This window comes from Ammospiza caudacuta, chromosome 3 (assembly GCF_027887145.1).
Source record: "Ammospiza caudacuta isolate bAmmCau1 chromosome 3, bAmmCau1.pri, whole genome shotgun sequence".
NCBI classification, from domain to species: Eukaryota; Metazoa; Chordata; class Aves; order Passeriformes; family Passerellidae; genus Ammospiza; species Ammospiza caudacuta.
This window is the reverse complement of record NC_080595.1, coordinates 109,482,395-109,499,017: the sequence shown is the minus strand read 5'-3', so window position 1 is coordinate 109,499,017 and position 16,623 is coordinate 109,482,395. Positions and strand designations below refer to the sequence as shown.

At 35.2% G+C, this 16,623-nt stretch overlaps 1 protein-coding gene across 1 annotated transcript in view; it reads right to left on the bottom strand.

The window, feature by feature from the left end:
* Positions 1-2,760: 2,760 nt before the first annotated feature.
* The window catches only part of GRIK2 (glutamate ionotropic receptor kainate type subunit 2), a 351,000-nt gene continuing 337,137 nt past the window's right edge, over positions 2,761-16,623 (bottom strand). The window contains exon 16 of the mRNA XM_058802832.1: positions 2,761-3,713. Coding sequence (XP_058658815.1) covers positions 3,549-3,713 — 165 coding nt within the window. The 3' untranslated portion in view covers positions 2,761-3,548. The remainder of the gene's footprint in view (positions 3,714-16,623) is intronic.

Below are 16,623 nucleotides of genomic sequence, written 5' to 3'. Positions count from 1 at the left end.
CTCCACAAATTACATTTATCAACACCATAAAAGGGGTTTTGTCCCTTTTTTTCTAGTTATCTATTGCTATACAACCATGCTGAGGCAACCTGAAGATATAAATAGTGTGTCTTTTGTGTCTTAAAGATGTCTATTTTCATTGAAACAGACGGGGGAAAAAAGTCCTGTTCAATTTTTACCTCGAATTGTCATCCACCAGGCAGCGCCACTTCACTGAGCTATAACTGCTTTAAAATTCTTCTCTAGAGTGACATTTAAGATCAGTCAGAGAAGCACCCACCATCCTGTCCTTCCTGAGAAATCAGCAGACTAATTAAGCTGTTTTATGAGACCAGATAAAGCAGTTATAAATGTATTCTGAATCTTCGTGGGCCAGATCCTCTTTTGATTTTTGGTGGGAAGCTTTGGTGGGAAGCTCCATCACTTTTTATGACAGTATGGAAATTTATACAGCATGAAAATTTTTTAATATTGGGGTAAGCCTTTCAGAGGCGTTTCCATACCAAGAATTTTTCTTCAGAATTGAGGATTTTTTTTTTCACAGCAGTAAAAAAAAAATTAAGATTTTGAAGTTTTTTAAGAAATTTAAAGAAATTGGGCTTTTTCAAGTACAAAACTATCCGTAGTATTTTCTACTCTTTTGGGGGTCAGGTCTTTATTAGTCAATTTTCTGTAACTGTCTTAATACAGAAATAATTACTAATGCACAACAGAGTAACAACATGAGTTAGTGTATGATTGTTGAAAAAAAACTCATTTTACTACTTTCAATCTGTGGAGCCATGCATTTCTAGTCTTGATCTTTAATACAAATCTCCAGTTACTTTACCTATTTCCCTATTTCCCTCAATAAAAGAAGGTTGAAATTCTGACCAAAATCTTAATTAAGCTATGCTACCTCCATGACAGAAGTTTTGTTCCTTGGGGAACTTTGACCCAATGAAATATTTGGGACATATCCTGCATTCACTGTTACTTTGGCTCACAAAAAGCTTAATGAGAATTAGTCTTGAGCATTAAGGTGAGAATGAAATCCTGCTTATGTCAACATCCTCAATGGAGAAAAGAACAGTATGTTTGAATATAATACAGCATTTTATTACATGATTTTACAAATTTTATTGTAAATCATCAATCAAATGCAATAGCCAATTTTTTCCATTCCAAGCCATCATAATTAGGAGTTTTCATTGTGTTATGACAGTTACTCTTTTCCCCTTTGTGTTTTAAAGAATTAACTTAAATATAAATCATGTACGTTTACTCATTTCCAGAAAAATTGCTTAAAGTGTTTTTATCTTCTTTATACTTCAGACAAAGATAACCTGTTCTTTGTTATCACATAAATGGGGATGAAACTCACAAATATAAGAGAATTTGCTTTCTCAGTCCCTGCTCACAATGGAAATGGCCAGCTCAATCTCTATGAAGATTTATGATAACTGGGTAGTAGACACAAACCTCCCATTCACCCCCAAATTTCATGATATAATTTCTACAGTTTGGATTATATATTTTATATTTCTGTGCCATCATCTTTACTCACCGATGACATTATTTATGATTATTTCCATGTTTTGGGGGTATATTTTATGGTCTTGGGGGTTAAAGTAATTTTTTTTTTCCATGTAAAGACCATCTTAATAATCTTTTTTGGTTGGCATAACATTCCTACCTAGTCCATACTATACATTTCTTGTTGAGATACGAATAAATTTACAGTAGACAGAGGTGCAAGATTCATCATCTTTAGGGCAGCATTTCAAAATGTTATGTCCAGGAACTCACCACATTCAGGACATATAATTTAGCTTTGAAGCAGCTAAGAGCCAAATCCTGCAAATATTATCACAATGTGCTGTAATGGCTTCTGTCAGAAATCCCAGCAACTCTCTAGTCACAAATTTAGTGGCAAGACTCATCAGGATAGGGCACTAAGCTGAAGCTAAGTACCAGTACTGACACAAAGTACTGCACATATGTTGCTCAAATCGCGCAGCAAAACCAAACCAACTAAAATTGACATAAATTTAATGCTTTCTTTTTTTCTTTTTTTTTTTTTTTAATTTTGTGCATTGGATTCAAACAGCAAACTGAGTGCATATTAACTTCTATCACAATGTGTTCAAGAGGTCTGTGTCTTTTACCATTTACACACAATTGTTCATGACAACATGTTATCAGCTCAGTGGAAACCAGGGGTGTAGCATGGTAAGCAGTGGTGGTAGTGCACCTATTTTTTTTATATTATATAACTTGAAAATATGTCTCTTCTAAGATTCCTTTTTCATGATAAAAATAGTTTTCACCAAACGTTGGTGGTGCGCACGCACTACCACTCATGCTTGGCATCACACCCCTGATGGAAACACATGTTCTTATTTTGTTGATAAAAAGTATTACAAAAATTTCCATACAAAAACTATTTTCATAGAAATCTTGCATTTCCACAAATAAACCTGAACATTTTTTTTTTTTGAAAAAAAAAAACTGCTCAAGAATATTGTTCATTTAGTACTGTGACTGTATTGAAAAATGCAGTCCTCCTTTAAGTTCTTGACATTCACTTCTTTTAGGTGACCCATCCCTCTTCCAACATTAGCGAGAATTGCTCAGGCTCCATTGAGTTCAATTAGTAGCAGGAACAAGTGTTTCAAAACCCATTCAGGCTAAAATGCAAGCCCTCTATGTGTGAAATACACTGCTTCCCACCCCCCTCCCTCTTTTCACAATTATAGAAAAGAAAATCAATTGCTTATATCTAAAGTTTGTAAGATACATTCCTTTGTACTAAGGAAAGTTTCATTCATCTAAAAATTGGGTCAAAATTCTGGAAATATTTTTGTTGGTTTTTTAGATCAAAGTTCCAACCCAGCTAAATTCTTTTTTTTTTTCATAATTATTATTTATTTACTTAGTTCAGTGTCACAAACAGTCCAAACAAAAAAAAAAAACAAAACAGGTGAGCATCCTTATATTTATTCTTCTATTCATGGGATTCATGTTTCTTCACTTTTAACATTTCTTCAGTCCAGGAAGATCATATCACCTTGTCCAGATGGTAGTTTCAGTCTACCAGCAGTTACCAACTTTTCTGTGCTGGGAAGTTCAGAAGAACGTATGGTTTCTTGTTCCACTACCGTTCTGAGACATTACTTTTACTAGACTCCTTCTGTGGTTTGTGTCATCTTGGGCATTTATTCTCCCTTTTCTGGCAACTGTTGAACTTCAAAAGGAACCTGCAACTTCTCACTGAGACTGCATTTGAAACCAGCCACAAAACTCACATGGAACATTCATTCATTCAGAATGATGGAAACCCATGACAAACAGTGTAACCCTGCATAACTTGGTTGATCCATGATGCTTGTGATTCGAGTCTGGCCATTGCAACTGCTGAGATCACAGAGTCTCTAGTTCATAGACACAGCGGCATGAGGTAACTCATTTTATTTTGCACTTGTTGCATATTTCCACAGGAAACATTCTCGCAAAGTTGTTTGGAAAAAAGACGACAGTTTGTGCTTGGGGTATTTGGCTTCCCAGCTCTATGCCATGGTTTCTTTGCCTGGCAACCTTCTGTCGTTAAATGTGTGCATGTTGATAACTTCTTCTGTTTTCACAATAACAGGGGCCTGTGGCTTGTGTTTCAATCGGCGCTGACACTTCAGGGACATCCTTAGCTCCTCTACCATGGCACTACAGAAGGACCTCTACAGAGGGAAACAGAGGAACAAGAAAAAGAAATAGCTGTAAGAAATTACTAACTGCAATGTCTAGAAGCAGATTTGCTGTACCAGCACACACTTGTCATTCTTTGCTTTGTTCCAGTCTGAAGCTCAAAACAAATTTCTGGCCTTATTATATGCATCACTATATATTATTTAATATTATATTAAATAATATAATGCATATTATTATTTAATAATAATTAAAATTACTTATCAAACAGTGTAAAAATCACCTTGCCGGTACAATTGTTTTTCTGGCAGGTATTAAGTCTAGTTGCATATGTTACATAAAACTACTTCAAGCAGATTTTCTGTCAACATGTTAGCTTTATAGTACAGTATCCAATGTTACATTTCTATTAGGCATTCAGTAGAATCTCCTTAGCTTACTTTATATTTCAGAATAATAATTGCATTTCTATGGAAATAAAGTGAGAGCTCTTCCACAAAACATCAAGTTTTAGTATAGGGAGTTTACCTGAATTCATCTTTAAATACTGTTAAAATCCAGATCTATTACTGAAAACTGATATTTACTCCATAATCTATAATATCTTCTGTATATAAACACTTTTACCACTACTGATTATCATTTATAGATTATGTGTTTGCAAAAAGAAACAAAACAGCAATTCAGTTTCATTGATCTTCATGAAAAGTGTATTATTAAAAAAAGTTTATTAACATATTTATATCAAATGCTCAAAGTCCTTTTTCCAGTTTGCAGTGCAAGCAATTTGAAAAGTAAAATAATATCTCCTATTCCCTCAGTCTGACTGAATTCTCCACTGCTAATGGTGTGCTGAGCAATTAACCTTCTCTCAGTGTGAGAATGGGAGTATCAAATGACATATGGTAATAAGAAAAAAAGGTGTCACTTTTGGGCTCAGCATCATAATTTAACTTAAACATTTTCCAGGTAATGGAGAAATACACTAACTAAATAACCCATCCCAGAAGCTGAGATGTTAAGCCAAGCCTCTGGCAACTGCTCTCAGCCAAAGAAAATTTGAGATATGGTCTAACCCTTTGCATTTTTCTCACTTAATAACTAATCCCCAGTCCAGGGACATGATCAGGGAAAAAAGGGCAAATGAACAAATGAAAAACAAACAAACAACCTATCGAACAAGAAGTAAAAAAGTCAAAGCACCTAGAATTACTCTAACTACCTCATGACCATTTTTGATTTTGTTTGATTAGTGGTAGTCAACATATAATTGTCTCATTTAGCTTTCAAATAAAAATCCTGCTTTATTTATTGATGTTAAATCTTCATTATCATACAAACCTGTAGCTGGGAGATTAGATCGAGAAAATATTTAAACAACACACCAAACCTAGTTCACTGAGAACCTAGATTGAAGCTATATTCATATAAGTCTGCATTCAGCTTCCAATCTCCAGGGCTGAAAGCAGTAAGACACTCAGCTCTCCCCATTAAAATTTACAGCTTTGTCATTTGGCAATAGTAGAAATTCTGTGAAGCACACTGGTGCTTGGTTTGGTTGTGGATCCTGTTAGAATTCACATTCCAGTTCTCCATGCATGGTTATCAGTCCAATAGATATGCTCTGAAAGGACCTAACAAGCCACGATCCTTAAAAAGTGTGACAACTGCTAAAGAAGAATCTGTGGCAGATATCCTTTTCTTTGGTGCAGACAGCAATCAGCTGGAGAATTATGGCTGAACATGAGTCACTTTTAAGAATGTCAATATAATAGCATCTTCTGCCAGAGAGATTTAAGCTTGTGTCTCAGTAAAGAGCTATAACCTAGAGGCATTAGACCTGTAGGTCACTTGCAGTTGCTGCCTGCTGATCCTGTTCCACTTGGCATGGTAGCAGCTAACAGAGGCATAGGGAGAGAAAGGGAGACAGGGAAAACATGAGCTGTTCTGTAGATTAGGGATGAGAGCACACAGCAGCAGAGGAAGGGCTTCAGTAGTAGTTCCTGTTTCTCTGAAAACTTCAAAGGTATTACATAAAATTCCATTTTGAGCATGTGCAAATATGAGTTGTCTTAATTAGGAATTAGAGCTGAGCATGAATCCAACAAAGCCCGAACAAATGCCTTCTTCCCTAATACTTTGCATGAATAAGGAAATGGGCAGGCAGGAATTGAAGGAAACTATAATCTTACTCTGGGTGTGACATACTTCCTTTGAAGCACTTCTTTCTCCTGCTGTTTGAAATAAAGCAATAATGCCTACTCAACTCACAGCAGAAATTATTTTACCACCTACAACTAAGAAAAGTTTAAGTTGTGAATCCAAATGAGAAGGCGGCATATTTCTCTGGTTCACAGTCAAGTACATTTCCTTCAGAGCCAAAAGTTTGGCATTTTTGGCTGAAGTGAACTCTGCAATGTGCACTGGGTTGACATACAAGACAGCTTTCTTTGTGTGAATGAGGTGGCTAAAATTCCTGATTGAATGGTTTGAATGTAATATGTCAGATCTTAATGCATAAGATATCTTTGCTGACCATTGTGTAGAAAGCAGAAAACTATACCTCCGTATTGTGCTGTGCTTTAAAAGAAAATATTCAGTTCTCTTAGATTTTCCCTTTTATCTAATAAAGTGCTGTTGCTTAACATCAAAACTGCTATTATGATTCTGAAATTGAAATTAACCCTGAAATATTTTAAAAGGGCAAGATTTAATTTAGTATTCCCAAATGGCTTACAGGCTAAATTGCTAAGGCTTGAAGATCTTGGCATTTTCACTGTGTGAGGAACCTAGCATATAACTCAGGAATTTCATAGGAATACATTAAGAAGTAAATGGTGCAACTCAGCACTACACCACTTGTAGCCATGATATGGCTCTCACCTCTGGAATTAAAGACCTAGCTAAAACATTCTGAGGAACAAAATCTTTCTAAATTTTAAAATTATGCATTAGCTCTTAAAACTTTCAAGATTGTGTTCTTTGTCTTTTTTTTTTGCCAAGGTGTCTAAGAAGAGTACCAAATTAGAACAGATCCTTTTCAAGGGGAATCAATCCATCAAAACCTTTGCAAAATCTGAAAAGGGTATAAATTTTTAGGTAATACCAGTAGGAAATGGACAACCAACATCCAAGAGGTGAGAAGATACATGGCAAAATTCTGAAATACCCTGAAAATAATATCTCAAGAAACTTGACAACACATTTTATCTGAGAATTTTACCTGGATGTTAAAACTTATTAAAAGGGGAATGTTTTAATGACTGACAGTCTTAATAAAGCAGGTGCCATAACTTTGAGAATTATTTTATATATTCTTCCATTCTATGTTTTCAACTTATTTTTTATAATTTTTTTATTTTATCTTGTATGTGCATACGGGAATAAAAATATTGTTTCTGATTAAGAGTATTGCTACATATCTTCTGTTTGTTTGTTTGCTTGTTTCAAATTTCACTCACTGAAATAGTATATATTTTAAAAATATCATTTCAAGGCTATGTAAGAGTTCATGATCCAGATATTTTTTCTTCTTTGGGTTCTATCTGAGAAATATAAGGAAGAGTTTTCACACATATCAAAAAAGTAATATTCAATAAATTTACAAAGGATTTATGGTTTACTTTTTTACATTGAAATTAATTTTTTTTTGCTCTAATTTCAATTCCAATCTCTGTAGTCTCCATTTTTTATACTGTTAAACTTTGTGTTCTTTCAGTGTGAGGATACAGGTTTTTTTTGAATAATAAGACATGAAAACAAGAAGCACCTCAAGAGTATTTTTTTTGTGACAGATAGAAGACATTTTCATATATGATTTTACAAAAGAAAATCCAGTGTCTTGATCCTTGCTGTTCAACTGCTAAGGGAAAACAACATAATGTTTACAGAAGTGAAAGGCTACATTTCAAAACTGTTGTCCATCATGGAATTGAGCACTTTAGTATATATTACAAGACTCTCCATTTAATTCAAAGAAAATAACCTCTTGCTCCCAACTTACCTTCCACACTGCAGGCATGTTACAAGAACATCAGTTTTTATCGATTTTTCACTAACCCTTACAAAACCTTAAGTTGTTTTCTTAAATGCTGCCAGAAAGTAAATGCAGCCTCCAAGTCATCTTAGATATAATCAAATGCTAGAAGAATTTAAGGACAGCATACAGCTCTCTAAACCATAGTGCACGTAAGTGCATCTGTTTTGTTGCAGCATATCATGATAAAATATTACAAAAGAAGTGTACAGAAGTTCATTTTAATCAGAACTGTAGTTCTTACCCTTCGAACACAAAACAATTCTGAAAAAAGTTAATCTCCTTAAAGTGAATAAAGAAGTAACTGACACCTCTGACATTCTTTGCCACAGTTGACATCTCACAAGTCATGGAGAATCAAGATGAGAATTTTGCAAAATGTTACCACTGCTTACAAGCTGATTAGACAGCTTATGCATGACTTTACTGCGTGAGAAAAAATAAAAGTGGTTTTGCACGTGTATTAATATAAAAGGTAGATAACACACTGCTTTCATTATTTTGCTTTATGGGAATTTAGAAAGGTATTTAGAAATCATAATAGCATTTTTTAGAGGCATAATTATGAGACTATTACCATAAATTTTTCTTTCAACAGCCTAAAAAGAGCAACGGGAAGTAAGAACGGCATGCCTACACCACTCTAAACATTCTGATTTAAGTGATTATTATTCACTGTGTTTTAAATTTTAAAACGTCTCCAATTACAAGTTTATATTTTTCCCTTCTTTTAGGCACATAATATAAAGATGTCAGCATTCAATGGAAGGATCTAAGGTTTACTGAGAAGTTCATTACTTCCAGTCTTGTCTGTCAGACATTATTTGAAGATTTGTTTAATTATCTTAAAGCAGTAACAGCATTAATCCTGTCTTGTCTTGTTATGGGTTGTTGTTCTAGCATCCAGGAGGACACAGCAATCAAACTGCTTTTTGTCTTGAAGTTAGCTGAGAATGAATGCACGGTCCTACCCTGACTCTCCTTCCTAATCACTTTCTGATTCCTATGCCACTCCTTCAGGGATTTTAAATATGTGTGTGGAAAATCTGTCAAACCCTCTAGGCAGAAAAATAAATTCTATCAAAATGTTGGCTTAGGATCACAAATAGATGAACAATTAAAGAGAAAATAACCACAGAAAAAGTGAAATAATATATCACAGTAGTTGGAGTACAAGCATTTCAAAATTGAAATGTACTTGTAATGATCAGATTTTTAGGTTGTTTAGTTATATACCTGTTCTTAAGCATGACTGTCGATCAAAGGTTGCACATGGGCATAATATACATATATATTTATGCTCAATACAGTAACATTAAAAATATTTTGCCATTTTCTGATGCAGTACACTTTAAATCCATAGCAATTATAATGCACAAGTACACCCCAGACTAAATTCACAGCAATTACCTGAACATATCACCAGTATGTTCTCAGTTTTAGATTAAGCAATTATTTGGAGTTTTGGTGGGAATGGAACAAGCAACCATTTTAGGAAGTTATTTTCAGACCAAAATATATTATAGACCAAAATACATGTCCCTTGTATGAAACAGAAATTTCACTGCCAACTCAAATGAAGACAATAATATCAAGCAAAGTGAAAATTTTAATTCCACAGATAAAGCTTTGTTTTCATCACAGTATCTACAAAACGACCACCAGTAGAGTAGTTCCAGTCAGCTTGATGAAGCATGAGGTGCTTTACCCTGTAAGAGAATGCTGGTTGTTTCAAGGACTTTAGTAGCTATTTGACAGAGAGCATCAAAAAAGTCTGATGGGACTGACCCTTCCTATAACAAAACAACACTGAAACAATTTTCTGCAGGCTGAAAATTTCTTTCTTGCTGAGTTTTAGAGTTATGAGATGAACTCAGATGACATACAGGACCTCACTGCAGGCCACTTCTGGTGCTTATTGTAAGTGTCTCCCTGTGGGACAATAAAATTCCAGCTTGCCTTAAATAAATTTTCAACTGGTGTCAAAAAAAACCCCCATATAAAGCAAACAAACAAACAAAAAAAACACCCACAAAAGAACAATTCTGCCACTCTCAAATTGTAAAATTTATTTCCTAGCAGAATAAAATACCCGCTCTCTGGCGGGTGACAGAGACTTCCAGGAAAGAAACACTTGAGTTCATTTAAAGTCTTCTGAAACTATTTTCCTTGTTTCCAGCCTGACAGCTACCCTTCTTTCCTGTGGTTGATGGGGAGCTTCTATTAGTGCAGAAAGCTTTTTTCAAAGTGTTTTTGTTTGGCTCTGCCAGCAGCCTTTCTGGCCATCACACTGACCATGATGTTTTTCTGACTCACCTGTGGACCTAGGCTGGGGCAGAAGGGATTGCACTTGTGTGGTTCCACTCTTTCCTCTCAGAGAAATCCCAGAGGATGTCATAGGGCAATTGCTCATCAGCCCCGAGGGCTCTCTCTCATGCAGGATTCCACAAGGTTTCATCCTGTCATCTCTCCTTTCAACATGTATATGAGGCCACTGAGGAGATAATGAAATAATTTGGGCTGTGGTGTCATCGACACGCAGATGAAACACAGTCCTACTCTATTGTCAGACCAGGACTGTGCAGTCATTTTGAGCTTCCAGTGCCTGGCTGAAATAGGGGGGTGGTGGCAATTTAATTCCAGGGAGACAGGGGTTGTGCTGGACAGGCAAAGGCAAGCACTCAGAAGGTATCTTCTATCCTCATTTTTCACTTCAGCCTCTTCAGGAAAAGGCTGACTGTCTCACATGTTTTAGGTTTAGGTCTGTGTTTTCAAACTCAGAGTGGCAATAAGTGCTATTTGTCATTAGTGTTTCAGTCAGAGGCAATCATTTCCACTGATGTAAACCTTGTGACACCAGCCCAGATCTTCTTCCAGAACATGATACTGCTGTCTTGTGTCCCTGGACAATGGCTGCACAAGACTGGCAGGTACTCAACAAGGACTGAGATCAATTAATAGTACTTCAGCCATGTAGCTGTCACTGAGAAAATAAATAACAGAATATATGGCATTGCCTAACTGGCTTAGAACAATAACCATTGCAATGTCAATGGGTGTGTATTTTGCAACCACACCTGTGCAGACATTTTTCTGCCTTTCAGCAGAGGTGATCCTGGTTGCACTGAGTCAATCCACGGAGATCTGAAATTCTCAGTCACAGGCTGTGAAGGGTCATTCACCTGTTGAATCATCTTTGATCCTACATCCAAATTCATTCTTTTTGTCAAAGGCATGTCAGGTTTGTGGATCACCAAGCATGGTGAAAGGAAGTGATGATGATATGTAATTAATGCTGTGCAGTACCAATCTGTCTGGATTAAAATGCTTTGTATGACATGATTTGAAAATAATTTTGCAGAGATATTTTAGAAAATAAATATAACCTTTCTTACCTGAATTCTAAACAGCTTTTTTTTTTTTTTCAAAATTTGCTCAGATTAAGTCCTCAGCACTTTATTCACTGTAAAAATTTATACTAGTTTTATAGTTCAGTGTGACAGTATGAACCCAATGAGAAATCTGGCATGGCCTCAAATCATATTGAACAGAGAGAGACTGTTAATATTAATTTAATGCCAAGGTTTTCTACTGTTTTGGAAACTGTTACAGCCATATTGCAGCACATAATATCAAAAGTTTTAGCTCCCATTTCTCTGCAATTATATGTCAAGGATATTTTCTTAATCTAAAAGGTGGTAGGAAACGCTTGATGTTATTTTGCTGACCTATACAAAAGTCAAAGTAAATAAATCAGCTGAACTAAACTGTATTTGCTACTACATTTAATTATAGCATAGCTCATCAATTAAAAATCAGAATTTTAATGTTTTATATTAAAATATTATACACTACAGTAATATTTAGAGGAAGACAGTGAAAAATTATTAGAAAGACACAAATGCTTTAAGATCTGACATTTTTTCTACTAGAATGAAAAAATATTTTTATCAGAGGAGAAAATAATCATATAATGTGTTTCTACTGATAAGTGAAAGTGAACCATATTTGCTATAAAGAAAACAACATTTAGATGTTTCCAAATTTTTTTTGTCCAACTTCAAATTCTTGTCAAATTTTAAATATTCCATAACTCAGATAACCTTTGACTGAATGAATATGAAACTATAGTGAACTTCCTGAGCTTGTGTACTTAAGTATTTATGAACTTTACATACACTCCTGTATTTTCAGTTGTTTTTTGAAAGACAAAAATTAAGACATTAAAAATACCTCAGAAAAAAAGATCCATTACCAAACAGTTACTGGTTGAGCTGCAATCAAAAACCGAAATAGAATTCTTGGTTTTAGTATTTTATTGTTTGCCAATTACTTTAAAATGCCACAGTTGGTAACTTGTTTTTTCCATTTTTTTCTTCTTCTTTTTTTCTTCTGGTAAGATATTTGGAGATGTAGATTGGATTTTGGTTTTGGGGAGGTTTTTTATGATTTGTTGGGTTTTGTAATAATTCCTCCCTTTAGAAAACATTCTCTAATATATACTTACATGGTTGCCAAGAGGGTATTTAATTAAAATTAATACCTGAAATTCACATAGTCTCTGCACCTACACACACACAGATCAACCATACAAGTTTGTAGATACTCACACAGTGCTCAGGGGACTACAGGATGATAGAAGTTCCGAATTTTCCAACAGCATATCTGCAGAATGCAGTGTGCTTATGTTGGAAAAACACTTTCTTCCATGACCCGTCCCAGCTGCTGCTTTTAGCAGCCAAAAGTACAATTTCTGAGGTTACTCCATTAAAAAATGTGACACAAAAATACAGAACTACATCACTGACTGTAGTTCATGTAAAAGCTACTTGGGATATAAATCCCAAAGCTTTTACTTCAATTTACCAAGAATGTCCACATCCTTTTGTTTCTTGTAGCCTGAGGAACAAGCTTTTCAACTTTAAAATCTTTTGAACGTGTCTCCCCCTGGAAAAAAATCACTAGGCTGAGATTTACTTTGGTATTGTTCCAAAACTATTATAAATTACTGTCCCAAATTCAAAGGCTTTTGATATTAAACTATCAGGAATATTTTAGAATTCCAGCAAAACTGACATAACTGCATTATTTTGAGAAAGTAAAGTTCTTTAGTCACAACTAATTTAGTAAAATTTGGAAAAATAACCCAAACCACCACACCATAAAATATTATGGTAAAATAAGAAGGATCCTAAAACCTTTTCAGTTTTTCATATAAAACAATTGAAATTTGATTTTGCATTTTTGGTTAAATAACAATTTTAACAAAGATTAAAATACTGACTTTCTATGCATCCTGCTGACAAAGAAGAATCAAAATATTTCAGGAATTATTAAGTTATTTCTGTAAGTCCTTAACACATAGGAAAAGATATATATTTGCCCTTGGCTGACATGAATTCTAAAAAGCAGGATTGTAAGACATAATGAATGAAACTTATCCTAGTACAAATAGATCGTAAAGGGACTTTGGAAGATAAACTCTTGTTAGCATTTACACTGACTCCATGTAAACAAAATGAGAAAAGTTAAATCATATTTGAGAGAAGCAAAATCAGGATGATGTGTAACTGTATATGGTCACAATGCAGCAGCTGCTTCAACCTATCAACTCTTGGCCCCTCCTTGCCTCTTGAGAAGGGTGTGGGACCACTACATCAATAAAACCAGGTTTGCAGGTAACTTCTCCAGTCAATGTCACCTTCTCCAAAGAAACCTTCACAAGAACAGGCACAAGGACAACAATTTACAACGGTGACAACAAGCAATGGTTTATATGTCCATGGCACTGCCTTTGTCAATACTGCGAATTTCATTCCAATGTTTTCAGCAGTGCACATGTAGTTTCTATCACACAACTGACTCTTACAGTAGTATCTAATCACTGTGTAAGGGTGGTATGAAAATGCAAATAATCTCAGAGCATACTTAGAAAAAACCCTGAACATACAAAATCAAAGGAAAGGTCAATAAATTCTCAAACTGAGAATCATCAAGACATTGTGCTAAATAATAATGGTTTTCAAGGTCAATGTTTTCACTGGCATTTCCGATAATAATATGAGCTATACAAAACTAAATGTGTGAAATGGACATAATCCCAAAATGCATTGATGCACATCAATTAAAAAAAAAGAGGAAAGACATCATAATTGTTTTAAATGGCTTCTGTTTCTAACCTTGCTTACTCACTGCCCTCTGAGTGCCTGTTAAAATAAGGGAGCAGGTCATTCAGCAGCAAAAGCAATTATAAAATGCAAATGACTGAGCATTTATTGTCAAGATTGGCTAGATAAAAAAGGTCTGATAATAACATGTTCCCAAGTAGATGACATAATTAGATGTTTGTATCATAAACAATGGGAAATAATACAAGCCTTTAGCATTTTCAGAAAGGCTGCAATTAAACAATAGGTAAGCATTGCAACACAAATTTTATTAAAAAGTGACAATTAAATTTCCCTCTCAGAAATTAAAAGGCACCATCTTGTGGTTGCTCTGCAAGAATGCAGTCAGGTCAACCCCTGACCTACCATCTCCTCCTCCCCTTTCCCACAGCACTAACTGGAATATGAACATTCTGCCATGGAAAAGAATATGTGCTCTGCAATTCCCAGCATTTCTCTGAAGGAAACAGCGAGACTATGTATGAGGCAAGACTAGAAGAGTTATCCAGTCCAAAACACACACCAGGTTATGGCATTATTAAAACATGTGTGTGAGGTAGAAAATTCAGAATTACTAGCAACCATAGCAAAACCACATTTAATTTCTAATAAGATCAAATTGTACCATAACCTAAAGACACTGCAGCTCATCAAACCTGCATGAATTTCTAAGCCAGTTAGGATCAGAAAATCTTGCTCCTGCTCTCCTTACATTATAAAAACATGTTTTGGACATTTGGCAGAAAGTGTTTTAAATTATTGTATTCAATTCATTTCAAGCAAGCGTCATCCAGATAAATTTGTGCCATGTCCAAAGACATAGTTAATCTCATATACAGGTCACAGCTCAGCATTCAGAATTTCTTGTTCCATGGAATCTGTAGTTGTAAGTAAAACAGTTCTGTATGTAACACGTGTATATTCCTAGCTACTGATCCCTGCTTTGGGCCCAGTTCTGCCAAGAGCTCAGTCATTGTGTCTTCTGAAATAAATTATCCACACTGATCTTTCTCAACTCAATTGTGCAGCTGAGCAGTGAATCATTTAACAGGGAAAGTTCAATAACATTTTTCTTCCCTGTAAACGTATGTGAAATATAAATAAGTATTAATGTACTTATTGTTTTTATTGCTTTTATAATAAATTATAAATGAATAACTATTTCAGAGAGGTTAATTTAATTGATGTTTATGTTATTTTTGATTGTGTAACTCCAGATATAGTTTGTTGGCTGTATACTTACTGTTGTTGAGACTGAATCTAGTTGAGACTACATGTTGAGACTGAATCTAGTACTTTTTACTATAAGAAGTGTATGACCTCATCTCTTAACAAATAGTTAAGGTGTGTGTCTCAATTCACATTATGTGAAGTACTTAATTCAAAATTAGTAAAATTTGCATCTGCTATTTTTACACAAGCATACCTAGTTCCATCTTGCTGAAGGCTCAATGAGTTTTGAATGGCTAGAAATGACAGCAAAATTTAATCCATATAAAGCTGTTTTCACATTCATAATGACTGGATTTTCTAGAAAATAGTTAGTAATTTAGGATACTTATTTTTCAAGCAAGCTAGCTTTAAAAGGTGCCAGTGACTGGCAGTATAACTGTGATAACATCCAGTCTTATCTTTCCTTTTGATAGGTGTCAATAAGAGAGGAATTTCCCTCTGTCTGGAAAGTGTTAAGGTGGCATAAAATCATCTGTTTCACAGAAAATCTCAGGGGTGTCATATGTTTCTTTCTGACTTTTAAACACATCAGGGGCATGGATGTTTTGAGCCATCTTTTCTTACAAGATGCAACATTTTTTATTTTAGTGACTAACATCATTTTATCTGCTGTTTTTCTGAGCTTGATTCCTTTCAAGATTTCGGTCCTCCAAACAGGTTCACACCAGACAATGTCTTGTTTATGTGCAAGCTCCAAGAGCAGGATGATATAAACAATTCTAAAACTCCATATCTATATTATACAATTTCAATCTCTGTTGCCTCCCTGCTGGAAGTACAAATGAGTATTCGGTACACACTAAAAAGCAAACACTCATGCCTACTTATATCTCAGGATACTCCATATACTCAGCAGCTGAAGTTATCTGATTCATTTTGTTTCTTTGGTTCTTAATATGACCTTTGATCTTCCCAAGTACTGACAAACACTATGCCAGAATGATGCTCTGATTCCTAAAGGATGAAACCACAAATGTTACCAAACTGGTGGTAACAGGTGCTTCCTCTATCCCACAGGATTTCCAAGGCAGCACTATTTGCATTGTTCACTCATCTCAGCAGGACTTGTAGAGACTGACAGGATTCCTCATCTCGCCCTAGGCTGCTGTTGCTCTCTCTCCTAGGCAAAGGGGATCTGCTATACCTGGAGAGGTTGAAAGAAGATGCTTTCTGAAAGTCTTTGGGTGCTGCAAGAAGAGTGAGGGTGAAAGTTTTTGGGTGAGGGGATGCTGGGGTAGGCCATGTGTAGGGATGCAAGCATCATCTTCCCCTTAAGTTCATTCCATAAATAAAACTGCAGTGAAATTTCAATGGTTGCTGATATCAGGGTATCTGGGAGCAGCAGGGAGGAGGTGGAAGGTAAATGATTGGAGTCAAGGAGGAAAGAAAGGAGAGAAGCCTGACTCAGCTCAACTCAGCTGCTTCAGATTTATTCCTAACTTTTAAAAGTATCTAAATACTTGATTATTAAACATTTCTGGTACAACTGCTTTTGAAAGGTCACAT